Source organism: Haliaeetus albicilla, chromosome Z, assembly GCF_947461875.1.
Source record: "Haliaeetus albicilla chromosome Z, bHalAlb1.1, whole genome shotgun sequence".
In the NCBI taxonomy this organism is placed as follows: Eukaryota; Metazoa; Chordata; class Aves; order Accipitriformes; family Accipitridae; genus Haliaeetus; species Haliaeetus albicilla.
Window position 1 is genome coordinate 28,637,989 of NC_091516.1, and position 17,737 is coordinate 28,655,725.

Genomic DNA, 17,737 nt, shown 5'->3' on the forward strand with positions numbered 1-17,737 from the left:
ATTTAAGAAATTAAAACCAAAATGTGCTGTAGTATAGCAAAGAAATGGGAAATTTGTATGTGCATGCTTATAAGGTCACTTATACAAATGTCAGGTATTTGAAGAGAGGTCCAAACCATTCCTTTGCCTGATGGATAGCAAAGACCAGACCAGCATGACTTTTAATTTGAGTTAAATACCACTAGAGAATTGAGCCTTAAATACCACACTTAAGCTTGGATGTCAGAAAAGAAAGACATTCTATTGTAGGAGGGGTGATCCTTCCTTGAAAAGGAATATAAAGATAAAGCAGAATAACTTTAAATATACCATTCCCTGGCATTATAGAATCCTTCTTGACTAGGTTTTATGGAACACTTAAGAGGCATCTTATTTTCTCTTTGTGAAAAATAATAAAGAAAAATAATTAGGGCTTCCATTTTCTGGAGAAAAAGGGTCATGACTGTCTTTGAAATACATTGCCTTAATAATAACTTCTGAGGAGAAGTGAAAGGAGCCATTGACTCTCAGACTGTCTTCAAGCAAAAAGAGAAAAATGTTAATAGATGAATACCTAAATATTTCAATTACTTCAAGTATTGAAACATTTCAGGATAGTACTGTTCTTCCTGTAAGTTTATTCATGTGAAATGTATTCTACCTTACAGCTGCCCTTTTTAGTTGCTGCTTTTCTCTGCTATAATTCCACTAATTGGATGTGTTAATAATATAAAAAGATTTGATAAGGTTAAGAATGCAGAATAAAATATTTTAAATGGAATATACTCTTCTACTAAAATCTCAGTATCACTATATAAAAAGAGAAGATGGAGTAACCTACTTTTACAGAAATGTGAGCCATCTGAAGTTTTTTTAAAGTCAGTTCTGTTTGGAAGGGAGACAAAAGCACTGCGGGGGCATGGGGAACAAATAATTTAAAAAAGAAAACAACTGCCACCCTACATGTGTTTAGAAGAACTTTTATTTATGTTCTGTTTCACTTATGACTGCATCTTTAAATGCTACTACACTATATCGTTTTTTCCCATTGTCTGTATGTATTACTTGGCTTGGACTGGTTTGCTTGGAGGTTCTAGCTGTAAAGGCTGTATCGGGATGTGAAAAGTGTGTTTGGGTGACTGCACTCAATTTTCTTTGTTTTCTTCTGAACTCTATCCTGTGTAATTGTGTTCTGGTAAGTTTGTTTTCTTGGTGGATAGAGACTGGCAAGTGTATGGAAGGCTTTGTGGTTCTGACAGAATCCATCTGGTTTTGATTTTCGTGATCTGCCAACAGTGTGTGATCTGGTTGACTTGATTAGCATCAACCGATTTATTTATTTTTTTCCTAGCATGATGCAACCCCTGTGGCTGTAGCCAGGCATCACTCCCATCTCCCTTGCTCAGACTAATTTCTGAGCAAGCTGCTGTTTGAGAGACAGATCTGAGGACCCTGAGCTGTGGACAGTGCAATTACTAATACTCTTCAAGTTCTGTTCTGAGCTGCAGATGTGGAGAAATGCCAGCCTTCATTAGGGTTTAATTATGTCTCAGGAACAGATTTCATGTGAGTCGCCTTGGAGCAGCCAGTTCCACTAACAGAAATGTGCTTGTGCTGAAAAGTAGGTCTCAGTCAAGACCTTCCTCAGTGCAGAGAAAAGAAAGTGATGTTGATGTTGTCTCTGTTTGAATAACTAACCCTTTCCTCATCAGCTCTGGGGAGAAGCACAGGGTGTATCTTTCTTCCTAAGTCACTGAAGGTGCAGAAATTCTTGTTGTTTCAGGCTAGAAAAAAATTTGCTGTTGGGGAGCCTGGAACAGGCAGACAGGTCTGGTGAGGCCAGTCAAATGCAGGTAGGTGCTGATCTAGCCAAAAAAGCCTCTTTCTGGTGTGTAGTGCCTAATGGTGCATCTACCCTGTGCTGACAAGTGGCCACAGCATTTCAGAAAGGTCATAACAGTGGAAGATGTGCTTGAGAGTTTTTTCTGTAATCACTCAGGTCAATGCTTGGGAAGTAAATGTAAGACATCCTTCCATGTGGTTTTGGAGAGGAGCGTGGAGCTGTCTTTACAGCATACCACTGTAACACTGTTGCAGATCTGTGAGAAAATGCAAGTGACAGATCAATTTTCCTTCAAGTCTTTGGAAACTCATGAGCTGGTCTGTGCGGCTTTGGATTTTTTTTAATGTGGACTGAATCAGCAGCTTGTCCTTGAAATACAAGAAGTAAAAGGATCTGCAGGTGTTATTAGAACTTGGTGGTTGGAGATGAGATTGGGCTCGCTATGTGGGCTAAAATGGCAACAGAAAATACAGTAGAAGAGAAAGCTGTCCATGTAGGGGGGAGAAAAAAGTTAATTTTAACCTCCTGTAACCTACATCTGTGCATTCCTACTTCCTCCCTCCTCCTTTGCGTCTGTTGTTTTGTTCCATAGTTTTTTTTTCTTGTGATTTTTTTTTTCCCCTGAGAATTAAAGTTATATAGATACAATCTCAAATCTGTTGAAGTAGCATTTAATTCCAGGAATATTGCAGCTTGAAACTAGTAAAATTTTCCTTTTTTTTTTTGTTTTTGTTTTTGTAACTGTAAGTTTTCAGCTGTGACTATACCTGTAAATGAAATCTCTTGTTAGAGGGATTTCACTGTTTCTTCACGAGGTTTTGATAGCCTGCAGGACTTACATACTCTTGCTTACCTAATTTCTGTGAATGTTAGCAGATGTGGGCTGTGATGTCTTGCCGTCACTCAGAAAGAAGAGACAAACTAGTTAATACTTAAAACCTTTTCAATAATGTAATCCAGGCGTACATCAGGTCCTTGAAAAGGAGCTTATGATATGGCATCTATAAAGTGTTAATGCAGTTGTTTTGGATGGTGAGAAGCGGATGGAAAAGAGCTGATATGCCCACCATAATCAAATACTTTGGAATTTTAGTTACTTCATCTCTCCATCTTCCTCATTCTTTCCCAGTCTGAATAACATCTCCACATCTTACATATTGCCTTTTTCAAGCGTTTCTAGAAAAAGTATTTGTCAAAAAATGTGTAGTAAAGTGAAAGTCTAATTGAAATAACAATTGAAGTAAGAGCTGTCGGTTTTGAGGCTTTTATTTTTCTAGGATGAAGGCAGCAGGGCTGGGGAGGGATTGTAAAATCTAGTGTTTTCAGTAGCTAGGTGTTACAGTTGCCAGGCAGTAGTATATTTTTAAGTACATGTTATACTACGAAAGGTAGGCAAGTTCTGTATGCCATCTATCCCACCTTTCCAGCTTAACTTGGGTAGAGCTCCTCTGAAACTTCTGAAATAAAATGAATTAGAGGAGGATCAGGTCTCTTCTGTGCTGTCTGAGCCGTGATTGCTTTTCATGAGGGAGTATCCTTAGCTTGAAGCTGTCAGGTAATAACGAGCACCTCAGAACAAATCATTTTACTGATCATATGACAAAATCTAGGAAGTTACTGGGGTTTCAGCACTACTTCTGTACTGTTTCAGTGAGTTGATCATGTACTTTTGGATTTGGGTTTGGGAAGATAGGAAACAGATTTTTGAATCAAGATGTGTTGCTCAGTTGTCTTGCTAACTACGAGATTTGTTACAGATGCATTTAGAAAGCAAAAGAGTTATTGCTTAGGTGTCCTAGAGGCTCTTTTTCCCTTCATATTTGTACTATACTGCTACTTTAGCCTTTTTTCTTTGAAACAATCTCTCCTGGAAACAGTATTCTGCAGCCTGTTGCTCTCAGCTGAAGGAAGCTAATTAGACTAACAGACTAACTAGCTGAACTTTACTGTCATTTAACTTGGTTTTCCTGAAAGCTGCATATTTGCTGAAGAGCCTTCTCTCACATTGTAGCAGACCCTTCTTTTCTTGAAGTGGTCTCAACACTATCCAAATGTTTCTGTATGCCTGACACAACCCGTGGCTTGAATGCATTAAAGAATTAAAAAATTTAGAGTTTAACTCACTTGAAAAGTTTGCTTTCTATAACAAAATTGATAAGCTTGATTTTCCCTTCACGGTATCATTTCAAGTTATTAAATAAGGAGCACTAAGTGACTCAAAACTTTCAACAGATGCAGAGAGTTCTCAGTCTTGATCCTTGGCTGATAGGTCTTGTGTCTTGCTTATATCAAAGATATGTTGCATCAAGACTGTGCTACACTGACCAAGGATACAGCTGAGTAAGACTGTCTCAACAAGAAAGGTTGGGTGAAATCTTTGTGTGTAGGCAGAGGAGGAAAACCCCAGGGCTTTTTGGACATACTAGTTCTTACTCTCTCTGTGAGTGAAGCTTGAGGCATTCTTACTCGCCCTGAAGATAGCCATGCCCTGCAGCTTAGTCATATTTTTTAGCTCTGTCTACAGTTGTTCTGTATTACACTATTAATGGCATCTGAAAGGAGATGGAAAGGGTATTGGGCTTGCTCGGTTGATTTGGTTTGATTTGTTGGGGGTTTTTTGTGGCATAGGGGTTTTTTTTTGTGGCATAATCCCTCTTTGTTTAAATAGAAAAACATAGTTTTCATTGCTATAAAAATGTTGCTAGTGTGAAGATAACATCAACTACATTCAGAATTCATCACTGGAGAGTCAGCATTTCCCACTGTGCTCTCTGAGACAGTTCTGCCCTTTTACACAGAGAAAAAATGGTAAATTACAAACAACCATATGCTCAGATTTAGTAAAGATTCATTTTTTATAATTGTACCTATAACAGAGATTGATGCTAGTCTCACATTGTAATACTGACCTTAAATGTTGTTGTGCTTTGACATTGCTTATATACTATTTAAATTTCTCTTTCTTCTTTGGAAATGGGTTTTATTAGTAACAACGAATTAAATATCAGAGTAACAATTCCAGTGGTCAAAATTTTAGATTATCTGACCACAAATTAAAGATACAATCCATAGTACACCCAGGACTACAACCAGCAGAAACCTGTCAGGGAATCACAGCAGAGTGAAAGAGAACCCCAAATTTCCTATTTTAGCTGTTATAGGACTTTTACATATAATGTTTAATCATTTTGGTTGGTGGGAGCAGTCATATTTATTTCCTCAACCAATTACAATCTGGGATTTGTGATTTATTTTTTTAAGCATCTTTGGTCTAATGTGTCTAGTTGTTGTACTTTACTGCAGAGGTCGTCTGTGGATCCTTGTCAAGATTTTTCTCTACTGCTTTTGGTTCATCTCTTCTGTTTGGGCCATAATATCAGCTAACCTTCCTCTGGCAGCAGATGGATGGCTTCAGATACTGCCAGAGTCCCTTGCCTCTCTTTCTTGGGTAGTCAGCACTTCAGTGTTAAAATGTGGTGGGAAGGCTCTGTTCCTTTTCTGATCAAAGCACTCTCTCTCCAGTGCCCTAAAGCATTATGAGGTCTGGCCTGCCTGCGTTGAAGATTACTGAATGGTGTTTCTCGCTCAAGTTTAAATTTTAGTTTTGAATAAGATGGGAATTGGAAGGAGAGAAAAGTGAAATGGTTTTTGAGAGCTCATTAACTCTGGTACTGTTATATCTGCTTACTGTTAACAAAAGTTTGGGGTTCTTCTATGTCAGGTGCAGGGTTCTCTCAGGTCCCCTTTCTTTTCATGGGGGCAGGCATGGGCCTGGAGGAAGGAGGCCCAAGAGCAGGAAATGAAGGAGCTGGGTTTTTTTTTTATTCTGTGTCTGTTATGTTGGCTTCATCATTGACTGCATACTGATCATCAACTCTTCAGCGTACTCAGGTTCAATGGAACTGGAAACTGAATTTTTTTTTTTTTCAGATGTTCAGTTTAATAATTAGGATGCCTACAGCTAATTATTACTTTAAAAAAAAATTTTCTCATTAATTGAATTCTTGCAAAATGCTGCTTCTTACTGTTTTAAACCTGTATTAAAAACAGGTGGAGGTGATTTGCATAGGCAGTAAATAACTTATGTTTTCAATAAACTGTTAAATTTGCGAATACAATAAGTTATCTTTTTATTCCTGAAGTACTTTTCAAATCTTATGAAAAGTTGTAAAGACTTTTATCAGATAAATTGTCATTTTTTTTAAACTGGTCATCTGTAGTTTCACCAGTTTATGTGCTGCAGTAGATGAAATGAGAATGTGCTTTTGAAGACTTGCAGCAAGGGTGAAGTTGTGTTGTCAAAACAGGTTGAAAAACAAAAGTAGGTACATAGAACTAAAAATGGAGAGTTAAAAATGCTGTTGAGCAAAACCATGGTATGGTCCTAGTACTCTGTTATCTGTTACGAGGGGAATAATGACATTTCCAGACTCCACAAGAGAGTTGTGTGACTTGTTCAGGTTTCTCTAGTTATGATGGCAATTCAATTTAAAGAGATATTTAGGAGATGATGTAAACAATTTTTAAATTGGAAGCAGACATTCATATTAATTCCCTGTAATCACAGAGTTAGTCTGAGATGATGTGTTTTAGGAAGTCTGCTGCTGACACATGTTCACCCTTTCCACCACAGAATTTTATACCCTGGTGAGAGCCAAAGAAGATTTAGAAACAGTGGAAGACTGAAATCTGATATATGATTTGCCTTTGGGTTACTCAGATGCACACTACAGCTTAATCTAATTCAATTCTGTTCCAGTGTGGCTTGTGTACTCTGTTCCATTATTGTTCGCTGATGTTAATAACATAATGTTTAATTGTGTTATATATGAGGAACTTTATAACTACCCATATCTAAACAATAGATGTAATTATGTCTTCCCGAGAATTTGTAGGTTTTGTTTATTTTTCTGCTGCACACTTAAATCCCGTGATGGTCCTGTTCTAAGTAGCTCAGTGGTTCTTTGGTCATAAATTTATGGTTTTGTGTTTTTTTTCATCTGTTATGCCCCAAATTTGACTTCTTGTGTGCTTTCAGTTGTGGGGAAACCTGAATGGTAAGCCACTGAGTCTTGTGCCACAGTGCTTGATCTTTGGCTAGTTGTAGTTCTCTTGTTAGGCTCAGGACTTCTTTTAGGTGCCATGGCCAAGCTGATGTTGTAAGCATGGTGTACAGCTCTCTTTTATTTTAGTAACAGTATTTCCTTCCTTTTCATTAGGAACCTGTGTCGTCTTTTAGGCTAGTTGTGGTCAGAAAAGACTGATACAGGCAGAAGCTACCCCGTTTTGAAATTTACATACCTTACTAGAAAACAAAGGCTTTTCAGTTGAACACTGAATAGTGTGCGTTTTAAACTTTGCTCCTGCTGTGTTCAGCAGCAGACCTGGGACTAAGAAATGGAAGCTTCCAGGGTTATTATGAACAGAATTGGAGTAAAAGACTTTGCAGAAAGTACTAAAGGCAAATTATAGTGTTGAAACTAATGTGTTTAACTTGTTTAAAATATTACAATGATACAAGATTCCACAAGCACTTGTAGAAAATTTTGTGTGCAGAGCAATATTGTGCATGCAGCTCTTCTGCTTTATGATTACAATATTATGAGCGTTCATAGTTGTTCAGCCTCATCAGTATGAACCAATGTGTGTATGTGTGTGCATGTGGTGGGGTGTTAATGTCACTTTCCAGGTGCTGCTTTCACTGACTGGCAAGAAACATACCTTTCTGAGCTTTTTTTGTTTAAAGCTGTTTTGGATGAGCTCACCTAGCACGTGGCAGCAGAAGCAATCAGGTTTCCCAAGCAGGTTGCAGTTCGGAAAAGAGAGAGCTGTTTAACACAGGAGAGGTGGGGAATTCTCTCTAAGGGGGCATTGCATATGATGTTAAATTCTCAGCCATTTTTACCATAGGGCCTCTTAAAAAAAAAAAAGAGAGGCTTTTGAAGATGTGCCTCAATGACATATGTTTGCTAAAAGACTGTTGGTTTTTTGAAAGGTAGCTTGTATTCATATGTCTTGTTGAGATAACTGTATCTGTACAAGTGAAACATTGGTGTATTGCTGGAGTCTGGAAAAGCATAGGTGCTTTGTGAAATTTCTCAGAGAATGTGCCAAGACAACTTGCGCTTGGGCTGGGATGCCTTTGCAAATTCAGTCAGAGGTCTCTCTGCTTCTAGTGTGACTGGGAGTTATGGGTAAATATGTTCAAAGAATAGTTATTTTTTATGGAAGACATGGGTAAATATGTCCAAAGTTTTTTAGGGAAGACAAAACTGGTTTTACTTACACATTCAACTGGCATACTAACTTTCCTGTTGCAAAAGTTCTGCAAAATAATGAGAAACCAGTTATGCTTCTTATAAGTGAAAAGGTTAATTCAAAAAATATGTGTATGTAAATACCCCTTGCAATGATACAGGCTGGGGCTGATGGGGCCAAGGAGCAGCTCTGGGGCACTGTCCCAGGCAGCAAAAAAAGGGACAGTGGCACCTGGGGCAGTGTGAGCAGGACACGGCCCTGAAAGCCAGGGGAAGGCAGGGACTGTCCCCTCTGCTCAATGCCTGCCAGACCCCACCCACCTGGGTACTGCCTCCGCTTTGGATGCCTGATACAAGAATGACACTGATAAACTGGTGGGAGGTGAGGGGAGGCCACCGAGACAGTGGGGCTGGAGCCCTTGTCCTGTAAGGAGAGGCTGCAGGACTGGGGCTTGTTTAGCTGTGAGGAGGGATGGCTTCATGGTCACCCAACAACAGACCAGGGGATGGAGGCGATGCAGCTGGGCTCTTCACAGTAGTGTACGGTGGGAGGGTGGGTTAGAGACAGTTGGCACATGCTGAAACAGGGCGAATTCAGACGTACTGTAAGGAAGAAATGTTTTCTCTACAAGGACAGCCCAGCAGTGGAGCCAGGGCCCAGAAAGCTTGTGCCATCTGCACCCTTGGAGGGTATGGAGTCCCAGCCTGATAAGATCCTGAGCAGGGCTTGGAGTGGTGACCTCCTGTGGTCCCTTCCTAACTGAGTTATCCGGTTATCCTATATGTGACAAAACCCAGTATAGATGTGTATGTGTAGGTGTAGTCTTGGTTCGACATGGCACACAGCTTTGTTTTGAGACAGTAACTGTAGCACACAGGCTTATTGAGAGTGTGATCTTTTATTCCAAAAAGTCAGGATTAGACAGTGGAAATACAATTCACAGTGCTCTTACAAAGTAAACTCTAAAAGGCATATTTGGAATAATAAATGAAGAGCTTCATTTCTGCCTGCATGCACAAGAAAGCAAACAATTATACATCTGGACTTGGGAAACAAATAACAAACCAAACTGGAATCTGAACACTCACGTTTTCACCTTTTCTTATTGCCTGTCTTTTCCTGAGTAACACTGGGCATGGATGTTGTGGTCTAGCTCTGAGATGATAGTATGCCCTGTGGTGATGTTTTTAATACTTCTTTTTTTTAATATAGAGTAGCAGAGAAAAATCCTTAGACTTCCAGCTTTTTCTTTATGTTGCTTGAGAAATATGTGGAGATGTTTAATTTTTACAGGCAGGAATGTAGTTTAACCTTCAGCAAAGACCTGGTTGCAGTAGTAATCAACCTCTGATTTCTCTGTTTTGGAGACAGATTCATCCATCAAGTCCTGAGTGCAAAGCTAAGAGTGCTTACAGAGCACTTTCCCACATGTATTTGATTACTGGAGCACAGCTGCTGTTCTGGGTAATTAATGTGAGAGTATAATATCTTTCAGATGGGTGCTGTGCCTTTATTTCCAAGGTCAGATGACCTCTCTTGCTTATATTCTCTTCTGTCTATGGCATTTTATGTAGGTTATTGATTTTTGTTTGCTTGCTGGAAATAAAGTGCTTCTTGAAGGCCTGGTAAGAAAAATCAGGTGGACCTTATATTTGCTTGAGGGAATTACTACTAAGAATAAAAAAATGTGGGTTTTAGTAGTCTTCCAGCTACCATGTATGAAAAGGGATTTAGGACTTCTAGCCCCCAACCTTAATAGGTGGTTCTTTAAATTGCTGTCCTAAAGACTGTTTATTAAACAGTCAAATAAATGTACTTGACTTAGAAGCTTACTTTTCATTGAAGGTCATTGAGGCTTAGGTGACCTAAGGGTATTTATTCAGATCTACAATTATATGAAGTAAACTTATCTTCTTTTCTAACAATTAAAATTTCTCTTTTTTAAAAAATTTGAAAATAATACTTTATTGTTTGCAAAATTAAAAAGTGAAGTTAAATTGAAATTATTGGACGAAAAGCAAACAGAAGAGGACTTTTTCAGTAAAAAGCTTTAAGTAAAGCTTAAAGTTTTCTCCTCATCCCCTCAAAACACACAACCTTGAAAATTTCAGGATATCAATATTTGAAATTAACCTGAGGTCATTCTTCAAATGAGGGCAATTTCACAAGTGGAATTTTGGAAACTTTCAGTTTGCAAAAGGAAAATATTGGGGGTCTCAGGTGGTTTTTAGCAATATTTGATATGGTTTGTAATCTCTGTAATTTGTTTCTCACAGCTAGACATGTCAGCAATCCTGTCTGTCCATAGTATGCATTATGTTGTGAGCCTGTATTGAGACTTCTAAAAGAGGATCACATATTTTCAGATATTATGAGAATTTTTGTTGTAAATACAGTGGCATTTGATACCTTATTTGACTTGAGGTAAAGGTAGTCTTCAAGCAGCTGAATTTTGCCTTCTTTTCTAACTTAACATAATCCAGTTAAAGATGTGGCACGATACATGTGATAAAGATTTCAGAAAGCTGGTCATCATACTGTGTTCATGTGTAACTATTTCTTTCAACTTGTACTGCCCTTTTTCTGTGGGTGATGAGTGACACTTAGGTGTGAGTCAGGGGCTACTTTGAGTGCAACAGATTTAAGGTAGAATTTTTAAACAGTCCTCTCTTTTAGCCTAATTCGGCCTATGTGTAAAGCAGTGGAAATTTTATAACTGACTTCAATGGAAGTGGGAAATCCTGCTTGGGAAGGACTTTTCAAAGGGCTGTTACGCCTTGGCATCTTCACCCTTCTTTTTGTGGGCTTAAAATGGAAAGCTCTCCAATATCGTTCTTGTTTACTTCAATAATATGTCACATGCTGCAAGGAGGAGAGTGTTTGGTTTGTTAGTTCTGGCACACACCTGCATACACACCTGTGTTCTGACCATTCTTTCTGGATGTCTTGGAAGTCTCAGCTGGAAAAGACCTTACCTTGTCACTAAAGGCTTCTTACTAACATACCTTCTTTAGCTGGAAAAACAAACTGATTTTTTTCATAGTTATTTTGAAAAAGGAGTAGTTTGTGTAGAACTTCTTTACCTGTTCAGTTAATGTGATTTATTAGCTATCATTTTACAACTGCATTTTTTATATACTGTATGATATACATTTTTCTCCCTTGTGATGAGGGTGGGAAAGGCAAGTCTTAGAGCTTAAACACAGATGCTAGATTTGTAAAAGCTATGTATGAACTTTTTCTGAAAATGAATAGATCTGTCTGGAACAAGGGCCAAGATGTATTTTGTTTCCTTTTTTTTTTTTAAGGACTTCTGAGTTTTAAAGGCTAAAACATTACATGTGACAAAGACAAGGAGTGTTTGGTGAGCTGGAAGCTGCACCCACTAGATTTGCCATGGAAGTATAGCACAAGTAACTCCCACCTAGCCTTGCCTCACTGTCAGCTTTCTCATAGAGGGCAACTGAAATTACTGTTGCTTTCTCATCACAGAAATTTTTTCCCACTACACTTTTGCACAGAGCTCATTTAGTCAGCAAAGTGTCACCTGAGCCTCCTTGTCTCAGTTCAGTCAATTTGGCGCAAGTTCTATTTTACATTCATGTTAGTTTTTTAATTGGTAATTGACACATACTTTTATAGATCCTTCAAGTTAGAAGTCTTCCAGCAGGGACCTTTTCTTATAGTACTTACCAATAAGTCACAGGCTAGAGCTGTATTTTACTTATGTATATGTGGTTTTGACTTAGGGACCTAAAAGGACATAAGGTGTCCTTTTTATGACACTACATTTTTAAAACATAGGACAAGGTTCAAAATAGCTGAAGCTACTACATAAAAAATGAAACCTTCTGAGGTAGATAGGCCTGTTTGCTCTATGAAACTTGTAGAAGCTAATCTGTATTCTTACGGAGTTTACCTGTCTCTGTGGCCTGCATATTTATTATTATTGGCAGAACTCGCTAGTAATTATATCATCTTTTGAGATTTTTACTCAAAGTCAGCAAGGCTAAGATGCCTCAGTAGTCTCAGTGTGGTCATGGTTATGAATATTAGTAATGTCTTCATGTTTTAGGAAAGATGTTTGCTGCAGAAGCCATCTTAAGTGATTATAGATACGTATTACCTTACCATGAAGGTAACTGTGTTGTATCTAGCTGTCATGTGCTTCTCTAGGGAAAAGGAACAGGTGCTTCAGATACCCTGAGAGTGCATTTCTATTTCTAATGATTTTTTTTAAGGGCATAGGGTGACTAGCTCAGCTTGAAGTACCATACTGAAGAAGTGTGGTATGCATAGCTGTCATGTATCTGAGCAATTGCAGGCACCTGTGATGGGACTGAATCTGTCATTTTACGTTACAGCATCCTTCCTTTGCACCAAGTTAGTGAGCTGTAGGGAGAGCAATGGAGCAAAGGTGGAATATTTCTCTCATATCTCTACCATGGTTGAGCCCCTGGCAAAAGTTACCTGTTCTAACATGCACCTACCAACATCATCGAAATGCCACAGCAGTCCATAGAAGCATCTCCAAGGAGTTGCTTGGAAATGATTCTTCCACAAAGAATTTGTCCATAGAAGTGAGAAGTGCAGTCTGCAAAGGGATCATTGTTGATTGTTGCTGTTGGAGATCATTTGCATGGGAGGTCATACTGTTGTGCTGGCTATCATCCAACTTCAGAGCTGATGAAGTCAAATGTTTGTCTGCTGGGGAAGGGTGCCTTTTGTTGCTTTTGTTTATTGACTCCACCTTTTTTTAAGAGTAACGTCAGAGGTTTTTTTTATTTCTTTCCAGCTGTGATAGACAAAATGTCAATAGAATAAGTGACCTACCCACCAGAACTTGCCATGAACCATTTGGTTGGACCGCCTGAGGGGGAGGTAAGTGAAGAGCCAGCAAAAGGAGCAGTGAACGAGTCAGTGGAGGCTGACCTGGAGCACTCTGAGGTGGAAGAGGAACAGCGGTATGCAACTCGCTACTCAAGGCATACAAACAGCAGCCAAGGGGGCCTGTCTGGGCAGGAGGAGGAAGGAATGTTAGCTCGGTCAGCCAGCACTGAGAGTGGTTTCCACAATCACACGGATACTGCAGAAGGGGATGTGATAGCCACAGTGGAGGACAGTTATGACACAGAGAGAGTTCAGGAAAATGAGGATGAGAGCGCATATGCAGTGCAGTACAGGCCTGAGTCTGAGGAGTACACGGAGAATGCCGAGGCTGAGCATGGCGAGGCCATTCATAATCGAACATTGCCCAATCACTTACATTTCCATTCCATTGAACACGAGGAAGCCATGAATGCAGCCTACTCAGGTTATGTCTACACACATCGGCTCTTCCACCGAGGAGAGGATGAACAGTATGCTGAGCCTTATGCCGACTACGGACTGCAGGAACATGTGTATGAGGAGATAGGGGATACACCAGACCTTGATGTTAGGGAGGGGATCCAACAGTATGAGCGGGAAAGGGAGGAAGACGACAATTACCGCAAGGAGGCACTTGGTGCCCGCCTTCACCATTATGATGAACGGTCTGATGGAGAGTCTGACAGCCCTGAGAAGGAGGCAGAGTTTGCACCCTACCCAAGAATGGATAGTTACGAACAAGAGGAGGACATTGATCAGATTGTAGCAGAAGTGAAGCAGAGCATGAGCTCCCAGAGCTTAGACAAGGCAGCTGAAGACATGCCAGAGGCGGAGCAGAGTTTGGAACATGGTCATGCTCTTGCCGGTGGTGGGCATGAAAGTAATGGCCAGCTCCCAGCTGGTTCTCGAGTTACACCCAGCTCAGGAGAATCTGTACAGAGGTACAGCAAGGAAAAGAGAGATGCAATTTCACTCGCCATCAAGGATATTAAAGAGGCTATTGAGGAGGTGAAGACAAGGACCATCCGTTCTCCTTATACCCCTGATGAACCTAAGGAGCCTATCTGGGTCATGAGGCAGGACATCAGTCCCACCAGGGACTCTGACGACCAGAGGCCACTAGATGGAGATGTGAGTATACAAAGCTTTCAGCTCTCAGGTTATGTATGTTTCGTTCCTTTGTGACATACGTGGCAGTGAAGGCGGGCGCATTGTGTTCTCTTGTTCTGTGACTCATCCTTCAGTAAAGTAGTGCTGTGTGTGTTTTAAATTTGTACTCCAGAGAGCATGTAAGAGGTAAGCATGTGCATTATCAGTGGGCCAGATTTTTCTTTATGAAGCACTGCTGACCCCAGTTATACTGTACAAGAATTTGTCACATAAAGCTCTTCACTTGTTTTTTCTGAAACAAATGCTGTTAGATTTTTTACTGCCATGGGGTATTTTAGAATAGCTACCGAACACTTTGTCTTCTATTATTTATTCTTGTGTGTTTCTGTTAATTCTGGGTTTCTAAGTTTCATTTTCTGCCACATAACAATCCTAACAGTTCCATCAGAAATCTGTTAATATTCTTTATGATGGTATCATAGATCACATTCATATTCCAGAAAAGTTGCAGATTTTTTTGTCCACTTGCAGGCTCTAGAAATGTGTTACAAACTTCAATATATTACATTATGACTGTAAAGTGTATTCACTCTCTAGCAACCTAAGTATTGAAGGCCATCATTCAGATTTACAGAATCAGCATTTCTGAAATTCTGTACTTCTGGCATGAGGCTTAGCTTGGATCAGAATCAGTTCGCAGTTTGTGGTTCCAGCTGCTTGTATGATAATCTTTACTTGAAGCTTTATGGGGTTTCTGCATTTCTAATAAAATAAACTTATAAACAACTGTTAACTACATTAATTTTATGCATGATACAAAAAGAACTGGTAGGCTAAATTTACTGGCCAAAAATAGTTTATCATATGGACCCATGCTATTACTTCAAGGATAACTGCACTGCAAACATCTGCTCCATCCTCTTCATTGCTGTGGAAACCTTTTGTAACCTTTGTTTTTTTGGAAGAACACAAAAAATAGAACTTTTTGTGTGTTGTCTGGTGTTTCAAGCTGAATTACTGTAATGTTCTAGGAATACATCAGAAATAGCCAAAACACCTCAAACTCTGCAAAGGGAACTCACATGGTGAAAAAAGATTGTATGCCATGTAGATCTATGACAGGCTTCTGATTTTTTTATCTGTCTTTCAGAACGATGAAAGCTAGTATTCTACGAATGGGAAGAGATTTTTGGAGCATGGTGTCTGAGTTGCTGAAAAAACATGGAAGCTGATTGAGACATGTAGCTTCCAGGTTTTATTTTCCTTTGAAAACTGTTGGAAACACACAGTGATGAGTATGTTTGGGTGGGTTTTTTGTTTCTTCATAGTTTCATTGAAACTTTTTTTTTTTTAAATCTATATTGCAAAAATTACGGAGTTGATTAGCAGTCACGTGGAGGGCTAAAGCAATCTGCCCATCTACATGGGAAAACAATTATTTTTAACTTAACTTCTTTAAAAATTTCCCAAAACTGTAATTATTTCTCTCCCCTTTTTCAAATAGATCACATTACTCTTTTGCTCTACATTTTGTTCACCATATTTTCTGTGTACTGGCATTGTCTGGGAGTATCAGAGAACTTCCTGTTGCTCCTGATTGTCTGATTGTAACACCTAGTAACATGATGGTCTCAGTGACATTAGGCTGGGGATCCTGAGACCACTAAGTCCTTCATGAATGTGCTCTAGCTGCTTTCCAAAATCTTGCTGCACCTTGCAGGATTTAACTTTTCTAAGGTATGCTGGTAGGACTCAGCCTGGTATGTTCATATAGTAAAGAAAACAGGTGTTTCCACTGGGCTGTATTTACATTAGGTATTGAAGTACATAGGTGTTGCTGCTTTCTACCAAAAGTTAATTTCTCATTCAAGATTTTTCATAGCCTGTCAGATAAGAACCTTACTGAGATATTCAGTGCTGGCTGTAATCAAAACAGTGATGTATAATGACAGTTAGTATAGCTCAGTGCAAAGATAAATGATGGTTGTAGATGTACAGACAGTCTGTGTTCTTGGAAAGAGGAAGTAAATTAAGCAAATAGTTTAGAAGATCTGTAGCAGATAGAGGGGAATAGAAAAAAGGGACTTGTGACTGGATAGGAATTTTGTTTTTCACTGAAGATAAGATATGTATTTGTTTTATTGGATTCTTTAATTCAGATGCCAACCCATGAACAGTCTGCTTTCTTTAACAAAGCATTCCTAGAATTGCTTGGCAGTAAATTGGGCAAGATTAGGTTGTGTTGACTAAGTGACCATGAGTGATCAATTGTAATAAAAATATAGCTGAAGCCCATTAATCTAAATGTAGATTTTTTCTTCTGTCTCCCTTGAGAAAGAAAAAAGTTCTCAGACAGGAGCTTTTCAGTGTAACTCGTATATGCCAGAGATGTTATTCTGTTTGGTTTGTAACATTGGCCTTGAAATAAGAAGGAATTACATAAAGAGAGTGTTTTACCTTCAGGCAGACACCCTTTTCTTCCCCCAGAAGTATCAAGGAGTTGCAGATAAGTGATGCAGATTGGATACTTTTATTACCTTCAGTTATTTTGCAGATCTACTTTGAAAATTGTCCTCACATTGTTTTTTGACAAAACTTTGCTTTTAGAGATAGAACTTACTTGGAAATATTTGTAATCATTTTGTGTTGTTAATTATATGATATTGAAACTGGTAAGACCTCTTTAGATCCAAATAGCAGTCACTTTTTATTTAGCTAGGAGCTCTCCATAAGAGACCAATGAAGCCAGGGAGTCAGAAGAATGATTTGCAGTTGAGACTCATTAAATACAACAACGTCTTTTGCCTTTTTTCACAAGAAAGCAACTGTTACTCCTCAGTGCTGAGTATTTGGATGATACATTTGCAGCAGAATGTTGAGTAGAATACCAGTTGGAAGTGTCCAGAGACTACTTTGAGAAGCTAACAATCCAGAAGCATTCAGGCAGCCTGCAGCTGGGTATAGTTTGGGACTGTTAGGAAGGACATGCAATGACTGTGATGGTAAGAAAGCTACAGATCACTGTATCTGTTTGTTTTTACGATGCCCTGTTTCCAGGTTTATTCACAGTTTAATCTACCAGGAGTTTCTGTCATTCCTATGTATTTCTCCTCAAAAGAAATGTTTGGTAGGTGATGAAAAAAGAAAATTGCTCACAGCCCATGGACAATTCTACTGTAGTAAACTCTGGTAGTTCTGTGATGTAGGAGGCAGATAGCAGACTTCTGTGAATAAATAAATAGCATACCAAAGTACCTGCTTAATATTTAACAATGGAGAGTACTTGCTGTCATGTGCCTTGTGCACCCTGGTTTAGTGATGCATGCTTTCACTTGAATAAGAGATGATCTGGACATCTAGTTTGTGGGGAAGGTAGTTGTACTTCTGTATTTGATAAAAGCCGAAAAATTCTCTCGGTGTCCTTTGAATAAATCCAGTAAGATTTTTTTTTTGAAGTTTGCCACACATATGAGGTATGAACAATTGACATATATTTCCAAAATCTGTTTATCAGAAAACTTTTTAAATCAAAGCAAACCATCACTTGGATATGGCCTCGTGAGGATATCTTTTACAAATATAATAGCAGCTAGAGCTGCACAACTGTAAGAAATGTGACATTCAGGAAACTGACCTATGATGGAAGAGACTGTGGAACTGCAGTTAGGTTGTGTTTTC

The 17,737-nt window shown here is 39.0% G+C and overlaps 1 protein-coding gene across 1 annotated transcript in view; it reads left to right on the forward strand.

The window, feature by feature from the left end:
* The window catches only part of APBA1 (amyloid beta precursor protein binding family A member 1), a 96,847-nt gene that overhangs the window by 46,237 nt on the left and 32,873 nt on the right, over positions 1-17,737 (forward strand). Inside the window, 1 exon segment of the mRNA XM_069777205.1 lies at positions 12,876-14,080. Coding sequence (XP_069633306.1) covers positions 12,929-14,080 — 1,152 coding nt within the window. The 5' untranslated portion in view covers positions 12,876-12,928.